General features: G+C 43.0%; 2 protein-coding genes across 2 annotated transcripts; both read right to left on the bottom strand.

The window, feature by feature from the left end:
• Positions 1–13,848: 13,848 nt before the first annotated feature.
• LOC6542277 (V-type proton ATPase catalytic subunit A) lies at positions 13,849–16,357 on the bottom strand. The gene is made up of 2 exons (XM_001969659.2): positions 15,215–16,357; positions 13,849–15,049 (listed from the first exon to the last, which is right to left on the bottom strand). Exons 1-2 carry the CDS (start codon positions 16,334–16,336, stop codon positions 13,967–13,969), a joined length of 2,205 nt encoding a protein of 734 aa, XP_001969695.1. The 5' UTR covers positions 16,337–16,357; the 3' UTR covers positions 13,849–13,966.
• A 90-nt stretch (positions 16,358–16,447) lies between these two features.
• On the bottom strand, positions 16,448–20,871 carry LOC6541190 (V-type proton ATPase catalytic subunit A). The gene is made up of 5 exons (XM_001969660.3): positions 20,754–20,871; positions 19,494–19,592; positions 18,418–19,115; positions 17,329–18,306; positions 16,448–17,259 (listed from the first exon to the last, which is right to left on the bottom strand). Exons 2-5 carry the CDS (start codon positions 19,567–19,569, stop codon positions 17,167–17,169), a joined length of 1,845 nt encoding a protein of 614 aa, XP_001969696.1. The 5' UTR covers positions 19,570–19,592; positions 20,754–20,871; the 3' UTR covers positions 16,448–17,166.

Consider the following 20,871-nt stretch of genomic DNA (forward strand, 5'->3'; position numbering starts at 1 on the left):
TTGGATTTGCTTGTGGCTCTCAGTTTGCCACGTCAATGCAGTGCTCTTGTTAAGGTAATAAAAATGATTAATAAAATTCCCGGCCGCATGCGGGGAGTGTTAATTTAATTTGGTAATGATTGAAAAAACAAATCAGCATAAAAAATGACCCGAAAAGGACCCGCCAAAGAAAAGGTTCTAAGTTGTCCTCTTCCGCTGCCTTACCATATGCAAATAATTCAACGTTGTCCTCGCATTTTCATATTACATAATTAGCGTTTTCTCTCACAGCGCTCTTTTGTATTTTTTCGGAATTTCTGGGTTGTCCTTTTCCCGTTCGAGTGCCTGAATAAATTGCAAAATGCGTAGCATACTTCTGTGAGCTTGGCGCGGTGCTTTGCGCTTTTTGATTTCCGCCCCACCACTTTGCCCCTTTGCGCTCCTCTTATGCAAATTGTTGTAATTACTACAATTCGGTTGAGCATTTTTATGGCCAAAACGGAAAGGCAGCGCGAATATAACAAAAAAAACAAAATAAAAATGAGAAGAAATATATATAGACGCGGAAATATTTGTGCGCTAATTGCGTGGCCCGAATGAAGAAGGAGGAGCAAAAAGCCCGGCCAGGATCTGTGTGCTTAAGCATTTTGCGCTCATCAAAGGCGTCGCTTGCCATTAGCGCTATTAATAAATACTCGTTAGCTGCCAGACAGGACGTGGCGGGTGCGGAGGAGGTAGAGGGAGCCGTGGAGTCCTGGAGTCCTGGTGCCGAAACCGGGACCCAGCCGAGAGCCAGTGCCTCTCGAATGTGTTGCTGATAATTAGAATTAGCTCACAATTAGCTGGAACCCGGTACGATGATGATGGCTGGCTCTTCGGCTGGTGGCATGGCCATAAGCTTATTAGTTGCCGCTCATTTTCATTTTTATTTTTTATGTTTGCTCTTCTTTTTTCATTTTTTGCGATAATAAGCAGCTTGGTCTTGAAAAATCCTTGCCAACGAAATGAACGCTCACCCATTACACTGATACAAATTCTTGCAGCTGGCTTGCCATATATCAAAAGAATATAACTATGGATCAATATTCAATTCTGAATATGATCATAAGTGATCATAATATTCATTAAAATAAATTAGATAAAACTGGTCATGAATAGATAGTTTTTACAAATTTCTTTAAAGTATACCAAACTTAGGATCTTTATAAATATTTTGTACCCCTTAATCTTATTATAGCAATAATATGTACTTCTAATATTCAAGTTCTTAAAATTTTGAAATTAAGCCCTATTAAAATAGGTAGTTTTTGCCAGTGCCTGTCCCTTAACGCATCGCTTTCCATCGAGCGTTAAGCGTTGAGCCAACACAATAGCAAACACCTGCGGACAAAAGCTGCTTACGGAAATGCATAGCCCAGGAAAAACGGAAAGGGGGTTGGGGGTGGGGGTGGAGGTGGTGTGGGATTTTTCCCAACAAGAGTTATTACATTTTAGCTTTTCCTCGGCTCGTTCGTCTTGCGTTTGTGCTTTCATGTGCTGCAACTTTGGCTGCATTTTAATAAATATGCAATCTAAAACGCTTTCCACACAAACAAAGCCGCAATAACCACAGGGGCTTTTGGGGTGGCCGCAAGAAAAGCGTTGCGGGGGTGGGGACTTGGGGGTTTTCCTGCGGTTTTCCTTAGTTTTTCCAGGGCTGCCAATGCCAAGAGTAAAGGCGTTAATTGCGCTCTCACAGAAACGCAAAACGCACAAGAGCAGCCAATAGAAACGGAGACGACAGCCACATTATGTGGCATCCTTTCGGGCCAGGCCTTAATGGCATGAAAGGCGGTAGGAGGGTTGGTGGGTTCGTGGGTAGTTGGGGGCGGAGGCGTCTGCATTGGTTACACTTGCCACATTTTTAATTAGCGCTCTTAAAAGCTCATTGAATGGTCGAAAAAACGTAAACGAAGCAGGAGGAAAGCGAAACAAGCTGTCAGCCATCCAACAGTTTTATTTATTACGTTTTCAGCAGTGAATCACCAACTGGTATTCATCTCGGGCACATGGTTTTGTATGAAAACTAATGATGGCTTTAACATTGGCATGTCCTGTGGATTCAGCACAAATCTTGACAAAAACCGTACAAACTATAAGAAATTAAGCAGTGATGCACACTTTTATTAGCAAATCATTATTCAATTCATAGCTTTTTCAACCACATTATGATAAGAAAATATTCTACAAATTCCTTCTGGAGGTAGTGAAATGTTCAGCCTAATTTAATTTGCTTCACATTTTCATTTCTGCAAAAGTAAATTATTGGTTAATAAGAAGACAGAGAATGAGAGTGCTGATTAAATACAACTTGGTTATAAGGGAACCACATATGTAAATTCCTCTTAAGGACCTTTTGTTTCAATATGTCTTTGTATTGGTTCATGTCATCATAAATTCTTTAACTGCAGAATCTAAGCCTAAGCTGTAACACAACTGGACACCAACAAGTGGAAGATTCAAACAGACCACATCTCCGGCCAAAGGGATGCGCAAGGGAGGAGCGGTGGGGGCAACGGGGCCATAATGGCAGGTGGATTCTTCCTGAATTGCGGCACCGAAATGCATAGAGAATTAGCCGGAGATGAGCGGTTGGCTGAAGGACGCGTCGCAGTCGAGGCACGTGTAAAAAGGTGGGCAGATGCTGCCTGGTTACCAGCTCGCATCCCATTTGGCTGGGGAAAAGCCAACCTAAATTGCTGGTAAGCCTCATCCTCGAACCCCGCAATACTCCTACCTTCCACCGCCCACTGCCGTTCGATCCCCCTGCATCGGCTGCCACACATACACACACACGCACACACATCGTTAGGTTGGTTGCAGCTTAAAAGCGAAATGCAACATTTATGGTTAAGCTCCCAAAATGGCCGCCACTGCAGCACAAAGGGGATGAGCGGGCCTGCAACTTGGCGCGTTGATTGCTGCGGCCACACTTCCGGTGCGCCAGTTGCAGACAGAGATTGAGCATGTTGGCGAGATGATGGATGGGTGGCCCAAGGACCAGGTAAATATTCTAGGACACTCGACCATTTCAGAACCAATTAGCTGTAGAGTGGTTTGGTTGCCATGCAGTGCGAGAGAATTGGGAGTTTTGAATTGCGAAACACTACCTCGTGTGATTTAGGTGCAAAGTTTATAAAAGGTTTTCATTTGCGAGAAAGATAATGCAAGTTCGTTGCTCTACCAACAGTGTGAAAGACAGTCCTTCGAAACTTTGCAGAAATACTAACATTATTATACTTACGTGTATGCTTGGTGTTATATACAATAAGCTAACAGCTCAGTGTACCAATTAAAATGGTATTGTACCAAGGATAAATGGGAGATGCCTCAGACACCAAGTATGCAATTGAATTTCATTTGAAATTAAATTATCAGACCACCCAACTCTGTGGTGGCCAAGCCCTGGACAAAGCAGCCACCCAATGATGTTTATTGTTTTTCACTTTTTATGCACTTCACTGAACTTTGGCTTGTAGCTACCTAGGGATGTGTGGAGCAGTCGATTTCAACTGAACTGTAGATAATCCCCTGACAACAGCAGTTAACAGGCAACGATTACTTGGCAACAAGTCAATTACGACTCAACTGGAGTCGGATGCGAGTGGAGTCGATCCGAGAGTGGTTCCGTCTATCCACCCATCCAGCCGCCTGCTTTCAGCGATAACCGACTTGGACTTGGGAGCCCAATAAATTCCTTGACCGGCCAGGCGCACTCCCACCAACTCGCTCCTCGAAAGCTCTGCAATCCCCTTTAATGCGCTAACTAATTGACCGGGGCCATACGGGTTGGATGGGGGGCAGTAGATACAATCCGAAGGATGGGTTCCTCGGTCGAGCTGTTGGCAGCGCTATCGCCAAGTGGCAATCGCCTGTAATCCGCCGTGTGGATTTCCTCAAAAAACTAAGGCTGCTAAAGGGTGCAAAACAGTCGACAGGGCATCTACATTGGTGGAATGCTCATAAAGTAACTATTTCAAACAAAATTTCACTCAATCAAATATATACCTTTTGCGGATATTTTCGGATATTGATATTTTTCACTGTAGAGGGTAATAAAGCTTCGATGCTGGCCCGATTAAAGGAACCAACTTGCTTAGCGCAAATTACTTTTGGCGAAATTTTTACAACACTTTTATTGCCTGTCGAATGGAAGTGGGCAATCGGGTCGGAGGTCAAGATTTGGCTGCGGGCTTGCGATTTCAGTTATGCGGTTTCAAAATTCAATTAAAAGCCAACATAACAGTTTCCTTGTCCTTCAGCGCTGGCTCCTTATAGTCCTTACTCCTTCCGACTCTCTGGAGCTGAACTCACTGAGATAAGGCAGGAATAATTGAAACAAAGGGGAAAATGGTGGATCGAGTGGGTAAGCTGCCAAAAAAGTGGTTTCAATGGGTTTTATCAGTACGACAAGTTGGCCAAAATATATAGCATCTTTGGGAGCAATTGGTTTTAGTTCAACTTGAGCACTTACATATAGTGCAAAGTTGACTTTATTTTTGACTTTCGGAATATGCAAATCTTAGTAGACTGGTTTCCTTTGATTTGTTGTGCTAGCTGGTAGCATTCAGATAAGAAATGTCAGTTCTGTAACTCCAGATATAATGCTTGAAATTGATTTAATTATTTATTTCATTGGAAAACGAACGAACGTAAGATAATACTTTTCAGGTGATTACAAATTTTTGCGTGTCCTCACCAGCTCCACGTTGGCCTAACACTCCCTTTGACAGAGTTATTTAATATTGTTATTTGAAGCATCACGTGCTGCAAATTTGTCTGGCAAATGTTCGGCTAGAAACCATTCAGGCGACAACAAGCAAACAGACAGAAAAACAATGCGGCAAATGCCGGGCAAAGACAGATTTCAGGGAACCCGAAAAAGGGGGCGTCAAAGGGATCGGGATGGCAGAGGAGTTGGGCTCACTCGCTTGGCTGCATTTGCATATTTTGTTGCGAATTGCTCGACTGGCTGCTAATAGGAAAATGCGACACATAGGCCAGCGAAATGTGTGGCGGCCAATGGAGGGGATTTCGGGGGCTTAAACTCCCCGTAAGTTAAGTGCTAGTTTTTAGAAAGCCTTTCAGATCAAAGAATAAATATATTTTTAACAATGCAGTTAACTCACTTTATACCCAGTTTCCAGCACCCATTTGTAAAGGATTAAAAGTGACCTATAGACTTTTATTTCCTTTTTTTAATTATTTTATTTTTTTTTATAAAACACATGAAGTGGAAAAATATTTAAAATAAACAAAATAAAATAAAAACTAACCGATTTTTTTCATTTGAAACACATAATTAATTGTAATTATTATACAGTGAAACCCCCTAAAAACACGCCCCTGGCTTAGTGTGTGTCTGAGGGAGACGCAAATAGAAAGTGTGTGTGTGTGTCGGCACGTGTTTGTTTTGCATGCCTAATGCGCTTTGAACTCGTCGCTGCAGTGAAATATGTATGTCAAATGCTTAATCAGCCGCACACACACTTGCGCCTGCACTCTCCCAAACACACTCACCTCCCTCTCTTGCACAGACACACACAGACACAGAAAGAATGCAAACAAAGAAAACGAGCAAGGCGAGCATGCATAAATATTTCAATAGCATACTTTTCGGCTACGTGCTCCAAGTCCAACTCCAAATGCAGATGCCAGTTTAACAGGGAACTCCCAGAAATCTCTGCCTGTTTGTGTGTGTGTGCGTGTAGCACACAGCAGCGGCCAAAAAATAATGGTAGCCAACATAAATATCAATGTTAAATTAAATATGAACATGAATATGAATATAATATTGAAAAGCCCTTTCTGTAAAAAAGTTTTTACGCAGTTCGTTGAAAATACTTATAGATATATTATAAAATTGGATATATTTTTGGGCTGGAGATGTTCTAAACGCAATTTTGTGCTATTATATTTGATTTATATTTATGTTTTCAATACTAAAGTTAAATTAACGCCGTTTGCACTAAATAAGTTGCTATGAAACTGTGCGAATGAGTGCGTGTGTGTGCGCTCTGATGCGTTTTATTCAACGTGAATAATTGAAACTCTTTTGCCTTTTAACCCAGAGCCTGACAATGAAAGGCACAAAACTTTTCGGATTTCGCAGTTCATCGAGCCCATGAAGTGCAAGCAGCAGGAAATTCCTATTCGATTTGCTCAGAAATTGGGAAACAAACGATAAGGTGTGCAAACTGAAAAAAATATAGGGAAGGTCTAGAAATCCAGAATATTGATTTTAATTAAGTGAATTAAGTGGTTGTATGGTTACATATTTTAAGAGCCATAACTAACTTCTTGGCTTACAACTCAAAATGGGCTTAATAAGCTAACAAAGCTTGTTGCCTGAAAATTAGTTGAATTTTCCCAAACCTTTATTACAAGTATATATGCTTTTCCGATTAAACGCACATATTCTCCTTGAATCTAAGCCAAGTTTTCGCGCATTTAATTCCCCGACCAATTTAATTATCCCGACTTCAGCTTCAGTTCTATCTGTCTAGCAGCCGTTGGCGAAAGTTTTGCAATCAGTTTCAGCACCGAGTTAATCTTAAAGAAGATTTCAGCCTTGATTCGATTACTTAAACATTCTGCGAAATCTATGGCCACGACAAACAATTAAAACGCTTTGCTAGCAAGACAGACCAGCTGAGTGTTTGGGGAAAAGGCGGGCCGGAAAAGCGGTCGGGAAAAGCGGACACCCACACACTCTATTAAAAATAGCAGCTAGGGGAAAATGGCGGGAAATTGTTGTATTTTGGGGCGCTCTATGCGTGGCGGAGACAAAGTTTCGGTCCCAAAGTATTTGGAAACTCATTTTGTTTAGCAGCGATTGTTGTTGGCTTTCCCTCTGCTTGGCTTTTGGTGTAATTTCGTTGTCATTAAGTTGGCATTATAACAAAATGCCTTTTCAATCACTTTTGACTAAATGCACTGACTACGAGCTGGAGAGCTCCCTTTCATTCCTTCCTTCATTCAGTCAGTGTCCCACGCTCCGCCCTTTTTGCGCCCCCTCAAGGACGCGCTCCACCAAGTTTTGGCAATTTTTCGACAGGGATAAGTAAGCACAACAATGCCGGCAAGCAGAAACGGAATCAGGACCAGAGCAAGGACCAGGATGCGAGGAAACCACAAAGTTTAAAAAAGGACATAAAAAGTGGTTACTTTACACTCAGCAAAATATGTTTCATCATTGATGTATTTGTAGCAACAGCTTTGAAAACCAATTCACATCTAAATTACCAATTAATGTGTTTTAATATTTAGTTTAATTTCTTGTTTATCTGGGAAATAACCATCATTAAATGCATATACTGCCCAGCTAACTTTTTGTAGACATTTCTTCGAGTGCGTTCTACTTTATTTTAAAGAGAAACAAGGCGTGGAGGAGGTCGCAGCGCAGTAAATTTCAAGCGTTTCATCAATGTCACTGTAAAAGGACTCCTCGTCCTGGCCCACGCATATCCTTTTGTATTTAAAATGTTTGCCTGCCTTCGCCTGATGAACACAGAACATAGCGAAAAGTTTCTTTTTCTCTCTGCGCTCGCAACAATTTCATTATCTGCGGAGCAGCGGTGAGGGAAAGTGGGGAAAGTGAGTGATAGGGCAGTTGTTGTGTGACAGGCGACACGCCGCAGCAAGTGGCAGAGGACTTTCCCCAGTCCCAGTCCCTGCCCCCTCCCCTCTCCATTTCCGTTTCCCTTCCACTGGGCACCTCCATGTGGCGCTCCAAGATGCGAGCAAATTTTTATGGCAAAAACTTTTTCATAGCATTTTTCAGAGCATACATTAAGGCGCTGATTCATGTGTGCACAGTGGAAACCCAATAAACTGGTCATGGTTAACGGAGAATTGACAAACTTTTAACACTCAAACGGAAAATGGTTTCAAAGGTTAAGTTCTTTTTTTGTATTTAATACATTGCTCTTAGAGTTTTGGTTAGTGCTTATTAACTGTCCATATTTATAAAATACCTTTCTCTCATTGCATTTTGTATATATACATGTTTGATATAAAACCTCATTTCATATTTTTACAATCTTATGATTTGGTTAACTGTAAGAAATGGGCGTGTCCAAAAAAGGGCGTGACTGCAGCCATAATGCGGCGTTAATACAGCCAGCAGTTGGTGGTTCAATCTCCCTTAAAAATCAAGAAAAACAGGCGCTGAGGAAAGAAAAGCATCCTGAGGCGAATTTGCATAGGCTTAATTTAAATTCCCTTAAACAGTAGCCCGATATGTCTTCGCCTATATGTGTGTGTGTGTGTATGAATGGTTAGGGCCAAAAAGGACAATGATCAGCGGACCTTTTTTCCACCGAAACTGAAAACTTGGCCAAGCCGAAACCGAAGAACAACCGAAAAGAACGTGGAAATTCATGGAAAACAAGGCGAAAAGGGTGTACCCTTAAGTTTGGTAAATAACTGCAGGCTAGCCGGTTAGACTCATACACACACACACAGCAACGGAGAAAAAGGATATACCAGGGGACACTGAAGACCTTTAAGCAGCGACATAACAAAATCAAAAGGATTTTGCGTATAAGTTGCAAATTAAGTTGCCCTCATCCGTGTTCCCACGCCCCCTTTTTTGCCATTTGTTCATGTCCTTGTTGCGCCCTGCCTTTCGTCTCAGCCTGGGGTTTCCACAGCATTTCCAACTTCATCATCTTATGTGCTTATGATATCCTTTTGGCCCTGCGGCCAAGGAACAACAACCAGAAACAACAATAACCAGCAGTGAAACATGTCCTTGGCCTCGGCACACGCTTCCCATTCGGGTTAAACTTGTCAGCGATTGCGGTGAGTTGGGGGCATGGGTTAAGGATTGGGTGCTGAGACCTTAAATTAACAGATAGGATATCAGAAAAAAGTCCCAGGAGCTGAACGCTCCTGCGTTGAGGTGAATGTCTAAGTCAACGTATTTTTCTGAATTTTAATTGTTCAGTGAACATGTAAATTGAGATTATCGAGAAGTGTATAATCTGTTAAAAGCCCATTGGATCTACCTTGTTTACTTCGGCTAATAAGTATAAAGAGCTTTGATTAGATTAGCTACGTAAGCCATTTTAATCGGAATTGCAACGTCATCTACTATTATCTATTATCGTATCTATTAATAAAGCGAAAAGACTGTGTCCAATTAAGGTCATATAAATGCTCGGTTTATAGATAATTGCGATAAATCAATTAATTGATATACAATATTCTATTTACACTCGTACGTTTAAGAGATAAGATTACATATTTTAGGCATAAATCATAAATCTTAAATGTTAATGCAATATTCATTTTTGGCGTTCCGAGCTCAAATTACACAGTGGCATCGAATAAGCCTATATTTAGACGTTCTTATTTTTGGCATTTACTCGAACTTGCAAGCCTGCTTGTGTTTTGTATTTGCCCAGTCTCGAATTTGGCATTTACTCGAATTTCCAAGCCTGCTTGTGTTTTGCATTTGCCAGTCTGATACGGCACAGATCGGCTTAAAAATGTCGAGAAGGGCAAGTATCTGGCAAAGGGTAACGAGTGGCGCAAGGCTTATCTAACCATTCCAATATTGTGTGGCCGTTAGCCTCTGTCCCGAAAAGAAATCCTTTAATTGAGTGCACACTTAGGCCAAGCAGCAGCAGCAGACGGAGAGGAAAAAAGACACTCACCCACACACACACAGCGCACCAGCACAACCACACACTCGCACACTCACACCAAGCGATGGCAAGGGGGTGGGGGGCTTTCAGAAGTCCTTGCCGGCTGACTGCTGCCTTTTTATGCGCTCTTAGCGCCATTATCCTTTTACGATTATCGCCGCTAAAGCAAAATTGACTGTTTGACGTTCAATTGAAATTTTGCATTAAAGCTCAATGGCTTAACCCCTTCAAATTATGCAATAAGTCCCCAGGACCCCCAGTCCTTCTGAAACTCCGCCATCAGCAACGCAATCCCAAGCTGAGCCCAAGCAGCTTTCAGCTCGCAAATGGTTCAGGGACTCCATGGGGGCAGAAGGCAGGATGTCTGGATGTGGAGCAAGGATTCTCGCCTGCTCTGAGATCCAGAGCAATGCCAACGAAACGGAACGGAACGGAACGGAGCGAGCATCGAATGGCAGCCAATTAGCGCGCATTGCTCATACGCCACGTTTGTCATGGCAGCCAGACTCCCACACATACACTTGCACTCTTCCGCACTCTCTCTCGCACACACACACGCGCACACATGCATACATCGGTAAGAAGCACACACAGTTCGAAAAGTGTATTCCCATTTAATTTACATAGATGTGGTACCCCATTTGAAAATTATATCGGTTTTGGAATGAAAAATATAAGCTTATATACGTTTGAGTATTCGCATATCTGATTAAAATTAAAATAATGCCCACTATCTTATATTTCCTTATGAATTTATTACAATTAATTAACATTTTAAAATGCTTACCGAAAATGTTTCCAAAATAAGAGTTAGTTAGTCCGATCCAACAAACTATTCAATAACTTTAAACACGCTGTCTTTAACATTTCAAGACTTTTTCTTACAAGTTTCATAGAAACGAATTAGTTCACCAATTGTCATGCTACCCACTTTTTTCGAGTGCACTCGCTTTTTCTCTCAGTGAGGGCCCCTCGCATAGCGGAAACGGAAGTTGTAGGGGGATTTTCAATTTGCAATTGAACTGATTCTGATTTTTTGGCTTGCTTCTTTTGCTGGGCGCTCATTTTATGGCTGACTTGGTTTGCCATAGTGGGCGTGCTGGAGGATTGGGAGCCTGGGGGCGGGAGCAGGCGGGCTGCGGAAATGTAATCATCGCAATCCATCGGGTGGGCGGCAAGGGGCGGTGGGCAAGGAGCAGGGGTGGGGGGCGTTGCAGCGAGCGTGGTGGCGACTTGTACATATATACTTACATTTAATTTCCACTAATTGAATCGAAATCGATCTCTCGCTCCCTTGCTGTGGAAAAAAGCCCTTCACAGGGCCTTGACGTTTGCTTTTCCGATTGCCGATTGCGGCTGCCAGAGGTGTGAGCTGGGAAATTCGGTCCGTTTTCCCGTTTTGTCGGGGCGTGGCTGCTTTTGGCGCATTTACAAACTTTTCCTATAAATCAACCAAATTTTTTATAATCTCCTTTGGGTTCCCACCGATGCTCGGCAAAGGATTAACTGCGGCTGGCGTCCGCAGGGAAGCTGGGTTGAACATTTCAGAGCAGGCAGACGATGCACCATTATGGCTTCTAATGAGCAAAACGCGTTGGCGGGTAAATGACTTTTCACCGACTGGAAAATGATTGCGATAAGTTGGGTGCAATTACTACTCGATAATCGCTGTTCGTTGGCGGTTCGGTTCAAAGTGGGTTTCCCCTGCTTGCAAACGTAAGTACTATTTTGATTATAATCATCTAATGGTTTCTTTTCTCTTATAATTCAATGAAATCATAGTTTTATTAAACAGTTTGTAATATCAATTTAAATTCAAATTTAAAAATAATTTTTTAAATTTGAATGCAGATTTTTAGAGAATTGCTCCAGAAACATTTAGAGGTATTCCCCTTCAAAATCCGATTAAGGGAGGCTGAGTTATGGACCTTAGAACTTCAGTCCTTGGACATTTCTGAATTTTTACATAATTATAACATCAGAAAAATCACAAAAATATTAAAAAAAAATAATTTTTTAAATTTGAATGCAGATTGTTAGAGAATTGCTCCAGAAACATTTAGAGGTATGCCACTTCAAAATCCGATTAAGAGAGGCTGAGTTATGGACCTTAGAACTTCAGTCCTTGGACATTTCTGAATTTTTACATAATTACAACATCAAAAAAATCACAAAAATATTAAAAAAAAATAATTTTTTAAATTTGAATGCAGATTGTTAGAGAATTGCTCCAGAAACATTTAGAGGTATGCCACTTCAAAATCCGATTAAGAGAGGTTGAGTTATGGACCTTAGAACTTCAGTCTTTGGACATTTCTGAATTTTTACATAATTACAACATCAGAAAAATCACAAAAATATTAAAAAAAAATAATTTTTTAAATTTGAATGCAGATTGTTAGAGAATTGCTCCAGAAACATTTAGAGGTATGCCACTTCAAAATCCGGTTGAGATAAGTTGAGTAATTGAGTTTTGAACTTCAGCCTTTGGACATTTCTGAATTTTTACATAATTATAACATCAGAAAAATCACAAAAATATTAAAAAAAAATATTTTTTTAAATTTGAATGCAGATTGTTAGAGAATTGCTCCAGAAATATTTAGAGGTATGCCACTTCAAAATCCGATTAAGAGAGGTTGAGTTATGGACCTTAGAACTTCAGTCTTTGGACATTTCTGAATTTTTACATAATTACAACATCAGAAAAATCACAAAAATATTAAAAAAAAATAATTTTTTAAATTTGAATGCAGATTGTTAGAGAATTGCTCCAGAAACATTTAGAGGTATGCCACTTCAAAATCCGATGAAGAGAGGCTGAGTTATGGACCTTAGAACTTTAGTCTTTGGACATTTCTGAATTTTTACATAATTATAACATCAGAAAAATCACAAAAATATTAAAAAAAAATATTTTTTTAAATTTGAATGCAGATTTTTAGAGAATTGCTCCAGAAACATTTAGAGGTATGCCACTTCAAAATCCGGTTGAGATAAGTTGAGTAATTGAGTTTTGAACTTCAGCCTTTGGACATTTCTGAATTTTTACATAATTATAACATCAGAAAAATCACAAAAATATTAAAAAAAAATATTTTTTTAAATTTGAATGCAGATTGTTAGAGAATTGCTCCAGAAATATTTAGAGGTATGCCACTTCAAAATCCGATTAAGGGAGGTTGAGTTATGGAGTTTAGAACTTCAGACTTGGGACATTTCTGAATTTTTACATAATTATAACATCAGAAAAATCACAAAAATATTAAAAAAAAATAATTTTTTAAATTTGAATGCAGATTGTTAGAGAATTGCTCCAGAAACATTTAGAGGTATGCCACTTCAAAATCCGATTAAGAGAGGCTGAGTTATGGACTTTAGAACTTCATTCTTTGGACATTTCTGAATTTGTACATAATTATAACATCAGAAAAATGACAAAAATATTAAAAAAAAATAATTTTTTAAATTTGAATGCAGATTGTTAGAGAATTGCTCCAGAAACATTTAGAGGTATGCCACTTCAAAATCCGATTAAGAGAGGCTGAGTTATCGACCTTAGAACTTCAGTCTTTGGACATTTCTGAATTTTTACATAATTATAACATCAGAAAAATCACAAAAATATTAAAAAAAAATAATTTTTTAAATTTGAATGCAGATATTTAGAGAATTGCTCCAGAAACATTTAGAGGTATGCCACTTCAAAATCCGATTAAGAGAGGCTGAGTTATGGACTTTAGAACTTCAGTCTTTCGACATTTCTGAATTTCTGCAACTTTATAACATCAGAAAAATTACAAAAAAATTAAAAAAAAATAATTTTTTAAATTTGAATGCAGATTTTTAGAGAATTGCTCCAGAAACATTTAGAGGTATTCCACTTCAAAATCCGGTTGAGATAAGTTGAGTAATTGAGTTTAGAACTTCAGCCTTGGGACATTTCCCAATTTTTTTGAGTTTCTACAATTTCATAATATTCTGGAATATCGGTAAAAATTGAGAATAAAAATGCGGATAGACGAACGAAAAGACGGACATGGCCAGTTCAATAGCCGGATCCTGATCAAGAATATAATATATATACATACTTTATATGGTCGGAAACGCTTCCTTCTGCCTGTTACATATTTTTCAACAAATCTAGTATACTGTTTTACTCTACGAGTAACGGGTATAAATATTTCATTGTTTATACAAATTCTAAGACAGGCAATTAATTATTTACTAACAATTTGTAAAATACCTCAATACATGTAATTTTTGATTTAGTCGGTACTAATCACCTTACAACTTCAGTAGTCCTCTGCATTCTCCTCTATCTCCCGGAAAGTTATAAGGATACTGTCATGCAGCTTGTTCATGCTCTCCATGAGAAATGCTTCGCCCAACTTGGGGTCAAGGAACTTCATGGTGGAGAGCTCGTACAGAATTTGAGCGGCTTTTGTCCGGATTAATCCCCAGGTTACCCGGGCCTCATTTTCCGCCGTATTCTGCACCGACAGGATCGCCGCATCGTAAAAGACCATCATGTTCTTCAGCATGCCAACGGTCTTGTAAAAGGGACAGAAGGCATCGTACTGACTGTAGGAGTTTTGCTGCAGGAAGTCGTCCTTCAGCATCTTGGCCACCTCGAGTGTAATCTTGTCCTCCTCGTTCAACGAGGACTTGCCCACCAGTTGGACGATTTCCGCCAGGTCATCCTCCTCCTGCAGCACCTTCTTGGCCTTGGCTCGCAGTTGGGTGAACTCCGGATTGGATTCCTCGTAGTAAGTGTCCAGAGTGCGCATGTACTTGGAGTAGGATTGCAGCCAGTTCACCGATGGAAAGTGCTTCCTTTGAGCCAGCTTCTTGTCCAGACCCCAGAAGACCTGAACGATGCTCAGGGTAGCGGATGTTACGGGATCGGAGAAGTCGCCACCAGGAGGCGACACAGCTCCCACAATGGACACGGAACCCTCACGTTCGGGACTGCCCAGGCACGTCACCAGTCCGGCTCTCTCGTAGAAGGAGGCCAGGCGGGCTCCCAGGTAAGCCGGATAGCCAGCATCGGCAGGCATCTCGGCCAGACGTCCGGAGATCTCTCGCAGTGCCTCCGCCCACCGAGATGTGGAGTCCGCCATCATGGACACATGGAAGCCCATGTCGCGAAAGTATTCCGAGAGGGTGATGCCCGTGTAGATGGAGGCTTCTCGTGCAGCCACCGGCATGTTGGAGGTGTTGGCCACCAGAGCAGTGCGCTTCATAATCGACTCCATGGTGCCGTTGACCTCCACCTCAAGCTGTGGAAAGTCCCGCAGAACCTCAGACATCTCGTTGCCGCGTTCGCCGCAGCCCACGTAGATGATGACATCGGAATTTGAGTACTTGGACAGGGCCTAGGGAATAAGTTGAATAGAATATTTCTCTACCAGAAACTAATTTTACTTATTTAATATATTAACTATTTAATTATTAGGCAATCAGGCTCTAAAAAAGCAGTTTTAAATTAAAAAGGAACAAAATTGAGCAGGAAAACGCCAAGCACAAAAGTAGCATCTCACCTGTGAGATGACGGTCTTGCCACACCCAAACGCTCCCGGAATGGCGGTGGTTCCGCCCTGGACACATGGAAAGAAGGCGTCCAGAACGCGCTGGCCAGTGAGGAGAGGGGAAGTGCTGGGCAGCTTATCCTCCACCGGACGACACTTGCGTACCGGCCACACCTGGAGCATGGTATGCTTGCTGATCTCGTCGTTGAACTCCGTCTCCACGATCACCTCGTCCACGCAGTAGTTTCCGGGCGGGGCCAACCACTTGATGCGGCCCTTGCAGCGGGGCGGCAGCATCAGGCGGTGATCGTGCATCATGCTGTTCTCGAAAACAGATCCGTAGATATCCCCGCCGGTGACCAGAGCATCGATCTTCAATTTTCCGGGTGTGAATTCGTAAGCAATGTTCCTGGGCAGGGAGGGCGTATCGATGCCCTTGGGCACGTATATGGAGTTGGTCAGTTCACTGATCGATCTCAGGGGACGCTGGATACCATCGAAGATGCTGCCCATGATGCCGGGCCCCAACTCCACGGAGAGCGGTTTGCCCGTCTGGTAGACAGGATCGCCCACACTCACACCCGAAGTATCCTCGTACACTTGGATGGTGGCCATGTCGCCCTCCAGGCGAATGATCTCACCAACAAGCTGGGAGTGTCCCACGCGCACCAGCTCGTACATGGCTGCCCCGGCCATCTCCTCGGCATTCACCACAGGACCCGAAACTCCGAAAATGCGACCCCTTTGCGGCTCCTCCTCCTCCTCATCCGATGAATATTTGTGCGTTTCTACCACCTCCTCGACCCCAAAATGCGAGTCCTCATTCAACACGGGATCCGTTGCGATTTGAATGTTCTTTTGCGACTGGTCAGACTCCCTCGCCGAACCGCCTTCCTCATCGACCTTATGGGGTGGGCTCTCCGCCTCGGCTACAGGCTTGCGATTTTGGGTGGCAGGGGGTGCCGGTTTTACTTTACGGTCAGGACGTTGGCACTTGCAGTCCGTACAGGTGCACTTCCTAGCCTGCTGCGCATTTTGGTTAGAGGGTTCCGAGGTGCGGGGTGTGGAGTCCTCGTGACTGGCATCAGTGCTAGTGAAGGAGGTAATCGGCGCAACCCAAGACTTCTTATCCATTTCGTGTAAAAATATACAATTGTTCCACTTGTTAAAATTTGTGCTTATATTGTCAAACAACCAAAGGGGCAGAAGTGTATGGAAAGACTAAGATGATGACTGTTAATGATATAGGATTTTAGACTATTCTTTTCTATATTTTCAGTGTTTTGCTTTTCTACATTGTTCTTAAATGAATTTAGAAATTAAGTTCATGATGAAAAAAGGAAATATTTTAAGTTACAAAATTATTATCTCTTTATCGAGGTGACACATTTAAAATCCATTTTTGCTGCCAGTGAAATGCACTTTCAATTACATTAAATGTATTTGTTGTTGCACTTTATTCGTACATTTAATATTTCATACTTTAAATATTTACATAAATTTAACAAACAAACAGGGAGAAAACATGACTTTTTCACAAATAAACAAGAATTTCCATTCATTAAACAATAATACTATTTATGCATGCATTTGTATTTGTGTCTTTTATGTATGTGTTGTGTGTGTGCGCCAGTGTCCGTGTACTTTTATTCAAGTGTGTTTTGTTGTTGTTGTAAATGGAAGTACATAGCAGGACGTTGTAGTTGTTGTTGCCTTGAGCTGCCCTTCAGGGGGCGGAGGGGGCGTGGTTAGGGGAAGCATTAACCGCAGGCCGGAATGTTTACATCTCTCGCAGGCACCAAGAAGTTGTGGTATTTGTTGGACTTTTGTTTTTCATCGAATGCAGCACGGAATTGCTGGTGTTTGATTAGGCTTTTCGGGTGGTTTTTGACTGCTTTCATTTTTAAACGTTAACTATATAACAAATATAAGATTAGAGTGTAAAAGTAGGGCCAACGCGGTATCTAGTCCTCCAGATTCCTGAAGGCCTGCTGCAGGTCCTCGTGCAGCTGCTCGAAGTCAGCCTTGATCTTGGCCTCACCATCCTTAACAGGGTCCTGAAATTGATTGGAAAATGTGGTTACACAGTCTCAACGAAATAATCACATCTGTATCTGTTGACCCACCTTGAACTTCATGGACGACAGCTGGTACATAATGTTGCCCATAGCCTCACGAATCACGTTCCAGGTGATCTTGTTCTCGGACTGGGCCGTCGACTCCACGGAGTGACGGGCCATGTCGTAGAAGTCGATGATGTTCCTCAGCATGCCCACGGTCTTGTAGAAGGGGCAGAAGCGATCGTACGAGGAGTAGGAGTTCTGCTGCAGGAAATCGTCCTTCAGCAGCTTGGCCACCTCCAGCGTGATCTTGTCGGTCTCGGCCAGAGAGGCCTTGCCGACAAGTTGCACGATCTCAGACAGATCCTCTTCCTCCTGCAGGATCTCCTTGACCTTGGTACGCAGTGGCACGAACTCGGGGAAGTTCTTGTCATAGAAGTCATCCAGGGCACGCATGTACTTGGAGTACGAAATCAGCCAGTTGATCGAGGGGAAGTGCTTGCGCTGGGCCAGCTTCTTGTCGAGACCCCAGAACACCTGTACGATACCCAGAGTGGCGGATGTCACGGGATCGGAGAAGTCACCACCAGGAGGAGACACAGCTCCGACAATGGACACGGATCCCTCGCGCTCGGGGTTACCCAAGCACTTAACGCGACCGGCACGCTCGTAGAAGGAGGCCAGACGAGCTCCCAAGTAGGCTGGGTAGCCGGAATCGGCAGGCATCTCAGCCAGACGGCCAGAAATCTCACGAAGAGCCTCAGCCCAACGGGAGGTGGAATCAGCCATCATGGACACGTTGTAACCCATATCACGGAAGTACTCGGACAAGGTAATACCAGTGTAAATGGAGGCCTCACGAGCAGCCACAGGCATGTTGGAGGTGTTGGCCACCAGGGCAGTACGCTTCATGATGGACTCGGTCACACCGTCGATCTCCACGGACAGCTCGGGGAAGTCACGCAGTACCTCAGACATCTCGTTACCACGCTCACCGCAACCGACGTAGATAATCACATCGGAGTTGGAGTACTTGGACAGGGCCTGCGGGCAAATAAAGGATTCGTCAGGGATTATATTTTTATGACACTTGAGTGTATGGAGGATGCACGGGGCATCGCTTCTTAAACTCTCAATTCAGGTGACGCCTCTCACCTGCGAGATCACAGTCTTGCCGCAACCGAAGGCTCCGGGAATGGCGGTGGTACCACCCTGGACACAGGGGAAGAGCGAGTCGAGGACACGCTGTCCGGTGAGCAGGGGGTGGTTGGCGGGCAGCTTCTCGGTCACGGGACGTGGCTGACGCACTGGCCACACCTGCAACATGGTGTGCTTGGTGATCTCTCCATCGAACTCCGTCTCCAGGACAACATCGTCGACCTTGTAGTTGCCGGAGGGGGCGATGTATCGCACTGTTCCCTTGGCGCGGGGGTTCACAATCATCTTGTGCTTGACCAGGGTGTTCTCATGCACCAGACCGTACAGGTCACCTCCGGTGATGTGGGAGCCGACCTTGACGTTCAGGGGGTTGAACTCCCAGCTGGCCACGCGCGACAAACTGGGCACGTTCACACCCTTGGGGATGTAGATGGACTCGGTCAGCTCGTTAATGTCCTTCAGGGGACGCTGGATACCGTCAAAGATGCTGCCCATGATGCCGGGTCCCAGCTCCACGGAGAGGGGCTTGCCGGTACGCAGCACCGGATCGCCGACAGTCACGCCGGAGGTCTCCTCGTACACCTGGATGGTGGCCATGTCGCCCTCCAGACGGATGATCTCGCCCACCAGCTCGTAGTAGCCGACGCGGACCAACTCGTACATAGCAGATCCAGACATGGCCTCGGCAGTGACGACTGGAATAAAGCGGTTAGTCGGGTTACATTGATGACTACATGATTCTCATCAAGTATTCATAACTCAACCAGCGAAGATGGAACCTATTTCGGCCTTGGTCGGCCTTTTTACTATTAATGATATTGGATTCTTATAAACAAAATGTAGTTATATAACAAAATTGTAAGAAAAACTTAAAATTCATTGAAACATTATTTAATTTTGAAAAATAAAGCCAATAATTAATAGTTGGACACATTTCCAAAGACGCCATTATTAAGCACAGAAGTGTAAATTGTAAATTATCCGCAGAATTAAGGCTTCCAGTTCACGTGTAGAACTTGCATCAACTTTCGGATAGCATGAGTTATGGTTAATCAGTATGGTTAGGTGCTTACCAGGACCGGAGACAGCGAAGACACGTCCATACTTGGACTCACGCTCCTCATCATCGAAACGCTTAAGGTTGGACATTTTGCTTTATTCTGTTTTAACGCCTGCAATGGAGGGAAAATGGGGAGGAAAATGGTAAAGTGCTGGCTGGAAAAGGGCAAAGATAAAGGTGAATATATTCTTATCGCTAATTTCTGGCTTGGCCCTCTGTCAGCTGACAAGGGACAGGTGGATCAGCTCCATTTACAGGTTAAGTTTTTGGAGAGTCCACAGCTCCTGATTTTCCGATTATAGGTTATAAAGTGGTAGGTGGGCAGCTACTGTTTCGATTGATTTAATTATTTTTTTTTAACTCCCCCTCTTAGATTATGCTGCGTAAAACTTGAAAAGCAGAGCTTTCGTTTCACGTGACGGAGCTTTGAAAGTTCGAAAAGGGCAATTTGTCTAACTAATCGCAAAATAAATAAATTAATAGCTGTGAAAACACACGCACGGGTTGGCAAATTCAACGGAGAAATGTAACTGAAACGCTTGTTTTTCAAAATATGCGGGTTTTCATATTTATCAGCAAAGAAAAACAAGAGAGGTGGAGTGGGAGAGAAACTCTCCGCTCTGGCTCTCTCGCTCTCCATTCGAGTTCGAATATTTGACAATTGCTTTTGACGTTGATCACAAGACTACTGTCATTGCCGTCAGCTGACAAATGAAAAAAAAGTGGGTAAGGGAAATGGTAAAAATCTTGGTGCCGCCTTTTCAACTCGCTCGTTCTCCATATTGGATTTTCATTATCGGAGCACGAAAAACTTCCACTTCTGTTTGGAGTTTCGAAACGGGAGAGCAAGCGAGCGCCAGAGAGGCGGCGATCACAAGACCCGCGGTGCGACAGAGATGGAGCGAGCACGGGGAAGGGGGTCAGCTGACAAGGCAAAATAATTTTCCACGCGCAAATTTTCACGTTTTCATACCGCACTTTTTCAAGCTGCCTCGAGAACTAATTGATATTCGGCTTTTTCTGGGATTATCTTACTTAAGTGTGGACTTGTGCTGCACTCATTATCTAACACACTTGCAGTCTGTGTGCGTGTTTTCGCTCTGCGCTTTGATCGCTGCTTCGTCACTTTTTCGGGGCGAATTCAAGACGGATTTCAATGCCGCTTTCTTTTGCTAATTGTTTAGATCGCCCAGAACCGTTTTGCAACCATTATTTATCTTTACTTATTTGCTTTGGGTGGGTGGGTGTGTGTGCTGGTGGGAGGGGGGCTTACTTTGCTGTGTCTTCGCGTTCACCTTGCGAACGTGTGATTGCTGCTTTTCTCCAACAGAACGAACTAAAACCGACTGAGCCGCAGAAATAAAACGTCGACGCTCGCACTTCGAAAAGCT

Source organism: Drosophila erecta, unplaced genomic scaffold, assembly GCF_003286155.1.
Source record: "Drosophila erecta strain 14021-0224.00,06,07 unplaced genomic scaffold, DereRS2 tig00000055-arrow-pilon, whole genome shotgun sequence".
In the NCBI taxonomy this organism is placed as follows: domain Eukaryota; kingdom Metazoa; phylum Arthropoda; class Insecta; order Diptera; family Drosophilidae; genus Drosophila; species Drosophila erecta.